We start from the raw sequence: 12,630 nt of genomic DNA, 5'->3' as shown, positions 1-12,630 counted from the left end.
CTCATTTCCTAATCTAATTCCCTCAGCACCACCCGACTTAATTTGACTACATTCCATTATCCTCGTTTTGCTTTTGTTGATGTTCATCTTATATCCTCCTTTCAAGACACTGTCCATTCCGTTCAACTGCTGTTCCAAGTCCTTTGCTGTCTCTGACAGAATCACAATGTCATCGGCGAACCTCAACGTTTTTACTTCTTCTCCATGAATTTTAATACCTACTCCGAATTTTTCTTTTGTTTCCTTCACTGCTTGCTCAATATACAGATTGAATAACATCGGGGAGAGGCTACAACCCTGTCTTACTCCTTTCCCAACCACTGCTTCCCTTTCATGCCCCTCGACTCTTATAACTGCCATCTGGTTTCTGTACAAACTGTAAATAGCCTTTCGCTCCCTGTATTTTACTCCTGCCACCTTCAGAATTTGAAAGAGAGTATTCCAGTTAACATTGTCAAAAGCTTTCTCTAAGTCTACAAATGCTAGAAACGTAGGTTTGCCTTTTCTTAATCTTTCTTCTAAGATAAGTCGTAAGGTCAGTATTGCCTCACGTGTTCCAACATTTCTACGGAATCCAAACTGATCTTCCCCGAGGTCGGCTTCTACCAGTTTTTCCATTCGTCTGTAAAGAATTCGCGTTAGTATTTTGCAGCTGTGACTTATTAAACTGACAGTTCGGTAATTTTCACATCTGTCAACACCTGCTTTCTTTGGGATTGGAATTATTATATTCTTCTTGAAGTCTGAGGGTATTTCGCCTGTCTCATACATCGTGCTCACCAGATGGTAGAGTTTTGTCATGACTGGCTCTCCCGAGGCCATCAGTAGTTCAAATGGAATGTTGTCTACTCCCGGGGCCTTGTTTCGACTTAGGTCTTTCAGTGCTCTGTCAAACTGTTCACGCAGTATCTTATCTCCCATTTCGTCTTCATCTACATCCTCTTCCATTTCCATAATATTGTCCTCAAGTACATCGCCCTTGTATAAACCCTCTATATACACCTTCCACCTTTCTGCCTTCCCTTCTTTGCTTAGAACTGGGTTGGCAACTGAGCTCTTGATATTCGTACAAGTGGTTCTCTTCTCTCCAAAGGTCTCCTTAATTTTCCTGTAGGCAGTATCTATCTTACCCCTAGTGAGACAAGCCTCTACACCCTTACATTTGTCCTCTAGCCATCCCTGCTTAGCCATTTTGCACTTCCTGTCAATATCATTTTTGAGACGTTTGTATTCCTTTTTGCCTGCTTCATTTACTCCATTTTTATATTTTCTCCTTTCATCAATTAAATTCAATATTTCTTCTGTTACCCAAGGATTTCTATTAGCCCTCGTCTTTTTACCTACTTGATCCTCTGCTGCCTTCACTACTTCATCCCTCAGAGCTACCCATTCTTCTTCTACTGTATTTCTTTCCCCATTCCTGTCAATTGTTCCCTTATGCTCTCCCTGAAACTCTCTACAACCTCTGGTTCTTTCAGTTTATCCAGGTCCCATCTCCTTAAATCCCCACCTTTTTGCAGTTTCTTTAGTTTCAATCTGCAGTTCATAACCAATAGATTGTGGTCAGAATCCACATCTGCCCCAGGAAATGTCTTACAATTTAAAACCTGGTTCCTAAATCTCTGTCTTACCATTATATAATCTATCTGATACGTTTTAGTATCTTGCTTTCCATTGTAGGCATTAATTATCTGGAGTATGTAATACAACGTTTCTCTCTTCTTCTCATAGATTCGTAAAAATTGTCCCGTTATCCAGTAACTGGGGAAAAGAGTATGAAGTACTCGCCACTTTATATTCAAGTTACGTACAGAGTAGCTGTTAACCTCCCTTATAACACCATAAATATGACGAAAGACATCGGTCGCACCGTGACCAAAGCGTTGGACGATGTTATCGGGCGACTGCTGTCGGTGCCACTGCGAAGAAAGCCTACGTTGGGTTGCATGTATTAAGGTGTACGAAACATTTTTCGGGCCAATTTCTTCGCCCGCACTGCACAAGAACGTGCTTATCTCTAGAATCTACTTTGCAGTTTTACAGGCTGGACAGAAAGTTTCTGTCTTTTTTAATTGACAGAGCCACCGCAATTTGACGCTCTGTTGAGCTAGTACCACTTGATACCAAAAGATGGTGCTGTCTGTATGAACTTTATGCAAGTATTTATTACTTGATGAATCATTGTGAACATATTCCCACAGTTGTTTTTCTGCTGCTGAGAGGTGTTATTGTGGTGGCATATTTCTTCTAAGGAGAAGACCATTTTCTAAAATTTAACCCACCTTTACGTGGTACGTTACGTTCACTATTTTAGGCAGTATTATGTTTCCATCTATTGAAAGAAAAATGATTAATATCGTTCCTAAATTTTAATTAGGAAGATGAAACACACTGTCTCATAAAAGTTTAACTTTCTTCAATTTAATGGATTTACAAATTCCGTACTTAAATTAATTTTTAGCTTTGTCTCTATACTGTACTGTGGTTATTTTTGCTGTTAATCCTTTGTATGGGTGTCGTTAAAAAATAGGACAAATCGTGAAGATCTTCGTTTCCAGAGTCAAGGCCTCCATGTGTAACACCAAACTTGTTCATACATTCCGTTTTGATCAAAAAACTGTTGGACTTTGGGTTATTAGAGATGATGGCAATGCAAGTGACAGCAACAGTTGGACAACCAACGAAACTGACACCAAATACTAAAAACAATACCAGATGTATATCACAGGAAAAATGGGCGTCGGTACTCGGGAAGTTGCCAAATGGCTAAATTTCTGAGAGCCTACCAGCAAGAAAGGAGACCATCAGTAGGACAAAAGACATTATTGGCAGACAGTCCTGAGGAAAACACGCTTATGTCCAACCAATAAAACCCATGCTGTCAGGAGAAATTGATCTTCAGTCATTTTGTGCACGAATAATGATTGTTGGTTTCTGCGATGTCAACTTTGAAGGGAAAAGGGAATGGATGAGCGTTTTGTTTATACCCTAGTCTCCAGCAAAACATTATCCAAACCTAACACACAAAGAGCCCACATCGGTTCAACTGAATTAGAAAAAATTTCCCCAGTCCACAGACAAAAGCAAAGACTGAAGGGAATGGTCGCTGGCTGCACGGAAAAAGAACGTGAGTGATGATTATTATCGGGTAAGATCATTTATTTCTATGCTCAAGCATTCCTGAATGGTGTTTTCCCAAACTCAGACAATGCTGTTCTTATGCAAGGTGGAGCAACACGCCCACAACCAAGCAGACAACGGTACTTCTGAAGAGAACTCTCCTTGTTGTGTGGGATGACTATGTGGGCCAGACTACATGATGCAGTCTTCATACAACCTCGTTTACATAGTAAGTACCAGCATATTGCACGTGTTTATAAGGAATGGAACTCAATCGCTTCTGAAGAGACAGCAGTGCTTGCGGAGAGTTTTTGCAGACGAACTGAAAAATGTCTTCGTAATAAGGACGCAATACAAATAACTGAAAATTCAAATGTAGAAATGTGTTTTTCTAAAAAATCTGTTAATAACATAAAAAAAAGTGAAGAAATGAGTTAGATATGCAACAGGACCGCAGAGTCACGAGCAGCTCTGAGAGTAGTGCGCCGTCCCGGACTCACCGTTAGAGATGGGGGATCCGCTCTTGAACTAATTCATAGAGTTGAAACTTTCAAAGGAGTGAACAATCAGTGATTCAGAAAAAAAGAACGGTAGCTCCAAATGTTTCCCACGGCAGAGAGAGAGAGAGAGAGAGAGCCGGAGCATATCAGCAGCGCCTCTGCTGGTCAGGGCACAGTGCACGCCACACAACACAGCCAGCGCCGGCCTCTGCCCTGCTTCTACCTTGGCTGCCTGCATTGTGCAGTGCCCCATTGGATTTTGTGTTTCACATATGCCGTGCCGTCTCTGTGCGTCGTCTGCCGCGTGCAGTGTCTGGCGCAGCTTAACTTCGCATCGCACTCTGTCGGCGATCGTTTCAGTCACACGTCCTGCCCTCTGGGCAGTTGATGCGAGCAACAGGACAGAGAGCCACCTAGCGGATAACATAGGAACTACTTGCAACAACCTGGTCACAAGGGAACGGACGATTTGTCTCGGAGCGGGTGAGTGGTGGCCGTTCACCGCTCCCCCCACCCTCGGAACTCGCCCACTCAACGCTCACCCCACCGTTCTCGACTCTAGCCAGAGCGTTGAGCAAAGCGACTCAGGTGTCACTCTGGTCTCTGCGGTCTCAGCTCACGCAGTAATACAGCTCGTGGCTCGACCTGCTCGACTCAGCGCCTCTGCATCGGAGTTCGTCCCTACTGGATATTGTTCTTCGTAGTAATACCGCTATGTATATTACATTATTATGTTATGTATACATCAATTGTTTTTATTTTATTTTTATTTGTTTAAACTGATTAGATTAGGTTCCTGACGACTCCTCTTACTATAGGATTTTTATTATGGACACTCGAATTTACGCTTTAATTACGAGCGAACCGATAAACGTATCGCAAAATGTGATACACCAATATTTTCCTTGTTTTATTCTGCGTAAGGCTATATGCAGCACTTTCGTTTTACAGTCAAATTTATATTTTTTTTTTCTTATTCTGGTACGGATTTTGCGATTTTAGGCGTCTTCGGAAGGAAACGTTCACTTTAAAAATATATGGCTTGCGATGTATTTGTATGAGGTTAATGAAATTTTAATACATTATAGCCCAAATATATTGTTAATGTAAATCTCAAGTTACAACATTTTCCGATCACCCAAAAAACCACGATAGTGCAAAATAAATCAATAATCAAAAACTTTGTCATATCGTGGAAATTTCAATAAACAATACAAAATTCTTACTCATTATCTGTGTTACTTCAAAATAGGATCAAATAAGATCAAAATACAGGTATAGTACTGGAATAAACCAAGTTTAAAGGGCAATGTGCCTTCCATTTATTTTCTATTGTAAATCAGTGGTGAGTCATGAAAAAGAGCTAATTCATTTCAGGGAGTGAACAGTTCTGATCCAATCTCTGAAAAGAACAGTTTTGCCCATCTCTACTCACCATTGGGCGACACGAAGTCCTGGTACTTGCGAATGCACGTCTCTAGACTGGTGTTGAGCACAGTCTCAGAGGAGCCGCCTCCCGCCTTCTCCATCATTTGCTGTCACCAGGTGGCAGCAGGTCGAAACTGGTGACTCTCCCAGTCCTCGCAGCACTATCCATCGGATGGGATGGTTACCACAATTCTTGTCACAGCACTATGAACTCCACTCCATTAGACACATATTGTGACGAATGTCTTATTCTCAGCCTCACAAGTAAGGGCGAATGCTGCATTATTCTACCTTCTGTCACGAAGAGTCAGCAGCATCTTGATGTACATGACTCCGTGGTATTATTGTATGCAGCTCCAATGTTCATTTGAAAAGTTTCAATTGCAACTGCTGGTTTCTTTCGTTTGTGCTAGCGTGCTTGTAACGCTGTCTCTGCCGTTTTAAGCCATTAAGTACGTACTTCATAGTTGGCTGTCTGCAATAAATCAGAGAACAAGCAGTCAGGAAAATCACAGGTGAAAAGAGCAAGAAGAAACGAATATTAGCATGAAATTACATGTGGCAGTTGAACAATGAGGTTTTTGCATGATCACAACTTCATTACTTGGCACTGCCCAGTATCTCAAACAATCCTTAGGCACAAAAAGGTGTCATTCGTATTTATAGTGTAAAATTAAACATTTCTGTTTTGAAAAGTCAAGGCCAAATAAAAGTGTCCACACGAAAACACTTTCGACGTTTGATTGTTGTTTTATTTCCCTTGGACACTACTGCTATTTTGGCTCTCTTGACATTTTAAGGTGATGTTGCATTATCCTACCACATTTTCACTAAAGGTCGTTATATATGGTGAGAAGAACACATATGCAACATCTGATCATACAGCGGACATCATGTTAATGCCGTGTATGTGTTTAGTCCAATGACAAATGGGGCTTCACATTTGGGTCAGCGATGAAATATGCACATAGCATCGTCAGATGTTGCATATCATGTTAATAATTACCATAGCATCATAATCACTAGGAAATGGATAGAGGAGCGAAACTGCAGCAATGAAGAAACTGGAATAAAAGGACATTCAAAATGTGAAACTACGATCATTTGGAAAACATTATTTTATTTACATATACAGCAGTAGATCTATAGTATACAAATTATAAAGTAAAATCTTTAACAACTTCACTAAAATATGCGATTTCAATACTGGTCTAGATCACTTTCAAAATTTTTAGTTACTCCAAGAACGGCAAGAATAAATATGGATGAACGCATATTGCCTCCAGGCGTCTGTATGGAGTTCTTTCTCCAACGGTTGTTTGATCATACGGTTTGTGATCAAGAATGAATGCCGGACATTTCCCACGCCGGATATTTGCCACGCCAGACATTTGTCACACTTGCCCCTTCGCCAGGTAGCTTGAGTAGCTATCCCTCAGGTAAGGGACGCCCTTCCCCGTACTGCCTCTGTCCGCTTTCAAACCGCCGTCTCCACATCTTACTCGCTACAACCAGTACGTAAGGGACCTTCTTCTTCGACATCTTGGCCAAATGCAGAGCTTCTTTTCCGAAATCGAAATATTTATAACTTTAGGGAAACGAAAGCAATACGGACGATTGTGTCAGTATGTAATTAGTTCTGCCAAGTAGAAGTACAGATTCCTCTGTCTGTACGGTAGCTTCCTTTCACGCTTAATGATTGCGATAGAAACAGTCCATCGGCATAGGAACAACAAGAAAGGAACGATGTAACGAGAATGCGAATGTACGCTAATCATTTCTTTTTGATCACTGCATGTGAATGTTTGAAAAGAAGAACGACATACTCCATATTAATTTACTCTCTAAAAACATTAGTTAATAAAGTGAAGCCGGACAATGTTCATAACATAACTGAAAACATGTTCTCTAAATAGAAATGACAACATCTATGATTGACGTGTCACCTAAAGTTGACTTAAAATTTTAAAATGTTAGAAATAAGGAAATGAAGCAATACAGAATGCTACGCTTGTTAACGTACGTAGTTGTTCTACGTTGTTTAGCTCTGGTATTTACAGGGTCACAGGGAAAGCATCTTAGGTTCTGGAGGGAAAAGCCGCAACTGTAATTATCTGCACTACAACAGAAACAAGAAAAACAAGGAAAAATAATGTAAGCTCACAATCGACTTCGAAGCAGATAGTTCCTGTGACTTAGTATGGGCAGAGTTTATATTCGACAACAGGAATAAATTAATAACTGGCTTCTTTTACCGACCCCCTGTCTCAAAATGGTTCAAATGGCTCTGAGCACTATGCGACTTAACTTCTAAGGTCATCAGTCGCCTAGAACTTAGAACTAATTAAACCTAACTAACCTAAGGACATCACACACATCCATGCCCGAGGCAGGATTCGAACCTGCGACCGTAGCGGTCGCGCGGTTCCAGACTGTAGCGCCTTTAACCGCTTGGCCACCACGGCCGGCCCCCCTGTCTCAGATGAAACAGTTGCTGAACAGTTCAAAGAAAACTTTAGTCTCATCACAAATAGGTACCCTACTCATACAATTATGGTTAGCAGTTACTTCTATCTACCTTCCGCATGTTGACAAAAATACATTTTCATACCCTAATGTAAATAGAAAACAACTTCCGTAATTGTTCTAAATGCTTTTTTTAAAATTGTTTTTAACAATTAGTTGACGAGGCCATTCAAATTGTAAATGGTTACGAAAACACACTGGACCTCTTGGCGACCTCTTGAACACGCAGTCGTAGCGAGGCTCGCTTCCGTAACAAAGAAATTCACCAAAACTAAACGCGAAATATATCTATTTATAAAAGCAGCTAAACATTCGGGTGACGCCTATCTAAGACATAGTCTCCAATCCTTCCAAACTATGTAAATGAAGACCATATGTGGCTTAAGTTCAAAGAAATAGTATCAACAGCACTCGAGATATTCATACCGAATAAATTAATAAGAGACGGAACTGATCCCCCATGGTACACAAAACACGACAGAAAGCTATTGCAGGAGCACCGCAAAAGGCACGTATAATTTAGACGAACACAAAATATCGAAGATTGGTGAAGTTTTACTGAGGCTCGAAATTTAGTGCGGATTTCAATGCGTGCTGCATTTAATAGTTTCCACAACGAAACTCGTTCTAGAAATGTGGCGGAAAATCAAAAGAGATGCTGGTCCTATGTTAAGTAAACCAGCGGAAAGGCTCAGTAAGTACCTTTAGGGCGCGACAGCGACGGTAATGTTACTGATGACAGTGCCACTAAAGTGGAGTTAGTAAATGCATTTTCCGAAATTCCTTCACCAAAGAAGACGAAGTAAATATTACAGAATTCGAAATGAGACCAGCTGAAAACATAATTTAGAAGTAGATATTCCTGGTGTAGCAAAGCAACTGAAATTACACTGTCAGTGATACAGGAAATGATCAAATATCTTTTCAGAAAGTCTCTAATGTATAAGAAAAGTAGGTCTAATACATTTGTTTCTGATGTTCTTTAGTAACAATTAATTTTCAGTAGTAAGCTCCTTGCCTTTACTAACCTGTTTAAAGATAATCAAGAGTTTAGTAAGAAATTTTAATTTTTAAATGACAATATCTAAAAGTACTTAAGTAGATTTACATCTACTATAAATGTTTTCAACTAAACTTAAATAAAAAATTGTCAACCTTAGGATCAGATCAGTTTTGGGATGCCAATTTTAGCTGCCATTCAAAGGTTCAATTCCCATGTTCTTTTACAAAAGCGTATACTATCAGTTTAACAAACCATGATATTTTAGGTGATAGTTGCGATTCTGAAGCTTCAGAAAATAATTTTAGAACTCACAAATATTTAATAGTATGGCCATAATATTGGAAGGTAGAAACAAGTTATCTTAACGTGACAACAATAGGGATACTTTTGTGAGGCTTGAAACACTTTTTAATTTTTACATTAAAGGCTGATTCGCGTCACACTTTGCACAGGCTTTGGATCGTGAAAATGATAAATGACCATTTACCATTCTGGCGTTTGTAAAATCAGCCTAAACACACTGAACTAATGTACACTCTATTTACAGTTACAACTTAATACTAGCTCCGATAATGCTACTTCAATGTTTTAATAATTTTATCTTAGTAATCTGCAAGGACTCAGTGGTCTTCATAGTTTTTTAATACATTATTTTTAAAGTATTTTAGTACAGTTTCTGAATATGGGAAATGGATTTCAAGCAAAGCCTAATGTTGCCAGTCTCTTCGTAATTCTTTACGATTCTCTCTATCCTGCCGTCCAGCTTCAAGTACTTCTTCTTCCTCTTACCTTCAAGATTCATTTTCAATTTCATGTACATGCAGTTTGTAAGCTCTGCTTCCTTTTTCAAGTACTCCGCCAAATAGTTGATTCTAGTGGTGATGGTTTCCAATGATACTATTATTTTGTTGTCCCACCCTTCAACAGCATTCGTCGTTCAATGCCTTTTTCCATAACAGTCCCACATTTCTATTGCGATATCCTCATTCTCTAGCCAGTTTTCCACAAAGCAGTCAAAAAATTGAGAGAACCTTCCGTTATCAGGAGCTTCTGCATGAATCCCAATCCAAGCTTACGCCCTCCGGTTTTACAACTGCCAGCGCTGCACACATGCTGACGTGAAGTATTAAATCCTCGTTCTAGCGGTACTCCTCAGTTAGACCGAGAACTCGAATTTTTCTCCATAAACTCTTCTTCATATGGAAATAGAATCTATTTATTTCAGTTGTGGGAAAAACTTGACGAATGGCCGATATCGCAGCTGCCTCAAAGACCACCTTTGCTTGTTTAGGACACCACTCAGACACTGCCTGTTTTATCAGACGAAAGAGGCGAACATACGTGTATTTCTTCGTATTAGGGAGCAGTGCAAATACAGTAGGAAGAATGTTTGTTTCTTTAATCGGGCCTCCGAAGTCTACGTGTATGGTGTAGATCTGCACAAACTGCTTGCTGCATCTCTTAAATGTTCCATCCATAAAAAATGGGAACATGTTTTTAAACTTTCTTTTCCTTTGTTTCCACTAAAAATCATTATTCTCAACTCTAATCTATCGTCTTCCAGAAGAAAACTAATGCCATCTCCCATTTTTAAAAGATCTTCATGAAGATCAATTTCATAAGAGTTGTTAGGCTCTTGTTGGTTCCCCCACTCTTGACTCCATCGACGACGCATGGTTCTCTTAATAGATTCTGAATTAGGCATCACTGTAATAAAGCCATAAACTCTATTATGTAGATTTCCCATTTCATACGCGTATATCTCCGATAACTGTGTAGTTTCTTCACCGTCTGGTGGTCCGCAGAGATGTTCTAATACGTTCAACACTTCTCCGGTCCTCGAAAGCAATGATCCGCTTTTCGGCGTAACCACATCCATGTAACAACACCTTGTTTAGATTCCCTCTGTTTAAGATACTCGTAACCGTTGTAATGAACAGCAGGACTGCCCTTGTTCGTTATAACAGCTTAACAACTTCCATACTGGTGGTCACGTTAGGAACTTCAAAAACAAACTGGTCGGGCGGGTGAGGAGGAACTGGTGGATGATGAAGAGGGTGGGGGGGTGGGGAGACAAAGGACCCAACCCTTCGGAGCAGGTAAAATCGTGTGGCAAATGTCCGGCGTGGCAAATGTCTGGCACGGCAACTGTCCGGACACCAGCAAGAATAACACGACACATATTAATGGACCTTAATATGGTGTGTGTATACCCCTTGCCTTCATGACACCTCTCACTCTGCTAGGGACATTTTCAGTGATGCGTCTGAATGTCTGCGATTTAGACCGAGACCTGAGAAGGTCGTGATGTTGGACGCAGGCGTCTGCAACGTCGTCGAGGTCGCAGAGGTGTTATACTGTGTTCAGGTTGACACTCTGGGCAGGACAGTCCATTTCAGATACTTCACTACCCACACAGCATTGCCTCACAGATGCTGCTTTTTGACAAGATGCATTATGATGCTGGTAGAATCACCACCTGCAAACCGTTCCTCTACTTTAAGCAGAACATAATGATATAAAATGTGTTCATATCCTTCCCTACTTAGCCTTTTCCTAAACACACTGAGAGGTCCACACCCTAACTATGATAAAGATCTCCAAAGCATAACACCATCTCCTCCGTACTTGACTGTCCTCACTGCACATGGTGGCAGACAATGTTCTCCCGGCACTCGCCAAACCCAAACTCTCCATCGGATTGTCACAGGGCACAGCGTGACTTTTGAATCCCAATCCAATCTCTAGTGCCCAGTGATTCATTGATGAGTGGCATCGCTTTCTACACCACGCCAAGTGCCATTTAGCAATTTATGGCTTATGAGGAGCTGCTCGATCATTGAACCTATTGTACCACTCCCTACTCACAGTCACTGAACTAGTTGGAATGCTGAGAGCACTTTGTAACTCACGTGTGATTGCTTGTGCTAATTTAATACTATTTTTACACCCACCTTCCGCAACGGTCGACGGTTCCTATCCTTCTGTACTTGAAGTCTGCCTGGTCTCCGTTTAGGCGTGGTTTCGCGTTTCGGCTTCACAATCACATCACCAGGAGACGACTTGGGCAATTTTGCAAGGACTGAAATGTCCCTGATGGATCTGTTACTCATGTGACATCCAACGATTAGTCCATGGAAGAGGTCACTGAACTCTTCTGGCTCACACTCTGCTGTTACTACGTCTCTACTGACAACAGAATACCGTCCGCCTCTTTTCACACAGGTGGTTCCGCATTCCATGACGTCTTGTGAACAATTACGCATGACATATGCGTGTACGGATACTTTTGATCAGATAGTATCTGACGCTTCGCCACCACTGGTATATGTGATCTTTCAAGAATTATGTATGCTCCATTTCTGCTGGTGGTTACTCGCTCAGACAGCTGGGCTTTTCCGTGACCATTACCGTTGTGCCTTGCCATTTGCTAGCGGTGGTCCTCGTTTTCCGTTAAGGCAGGAATCCAGCACCCACCTAACCCGCGGCCCTCCATTTTCTTGTCAGTGGTCTCATCGTGCCTGTATAGTTGAAAGGTTTCTCGAAACAAACGAATGCGATCCGGTATAGTAAGGCACCATACTGGCTGAAGAGAAGCTGTGAGGGCGGGCTGTGAGTGGTGAGCGGGTGGCTCAGTCGGTGAGCACTTGCACGCGGAAGGGAAAGATCCGAAGTTCGAGTCCCAGGTCGGCAGCCACTTTTAATCTGCCAGGAAGTTTCCAATGGATATGATAATTCCTTTTCTTTCATTTTTGTCGCTATCCATACTATGCAGCTTACACTTTTAATTTGGAGGATTAAGTGTGTTGGAGAGTATCGAGCCCAGGGTACTTTAATGCAATACTCTTTGTGCGGTCCTATTTTTACATCTACATCTACATACATACATCGCAAGCCGCCGTATGGTGTATGGCGGAGGGTACTCTGTAGCACTATATTCATTTCCTTTCCTGTTCGACTCGCAAAGAGAGCGAGGAAAAACGACTTTAATGTCTATCTGTATGACTTTGTATGAGCTCGAGTTTCTCGTATCTTATCTTCGTGTCCCCTTCG

The 12,630-nt window shown here is 41.1% G+C and overlaps 1 protein-coding gene across 1 annotated transcript in view; it reads right to left on the bottom strand.

The window, feature by feature from the left end:
• The window catches only part of LOC126150401 (PDF receptor-like), a 452,937-nt gene that overhangs the window by 370,159 nt on the left and 70,148 nt on the right, over window positions 1-12,630 (bottom strand). Inside the window, exon 2 of the mRNA XM_049915875.1 lies at window positions 5,056-5,523. Within this exon, the coding sequence (XP_049771832.1) occupies window positions 5,056-5,152 (97 nt within the window). The 5' untranslated portion in view covers window positions 5,153-5,523. The remainder of the gene's footprint in view (window positions 1-5,055; window positions 5,524-12,630) is intronic.

The sequence above is a fragment of the Schistocerca cancellata genome, chromosome 2, assembly GCF_023864275.1.
Source record: "Schistocerca cancellata isolate TAMUIC-IGC-003103 chromosome 2, iqSchCanc2.1, whole genome shotgun sequence".
In the NCBI taxonomy this organism is placed as follows: Eukaryota; Metazoa; Arthropoda; class Insecta; order Orthoptera; family Acrididae; genus Schistocerca; species Schistocerca cancellata.
The sequence above is the reverse complement of the archived record's forward strand: the minus strand, read 5'-3'. Positions and strand labels throughout refer to the sequence as shown.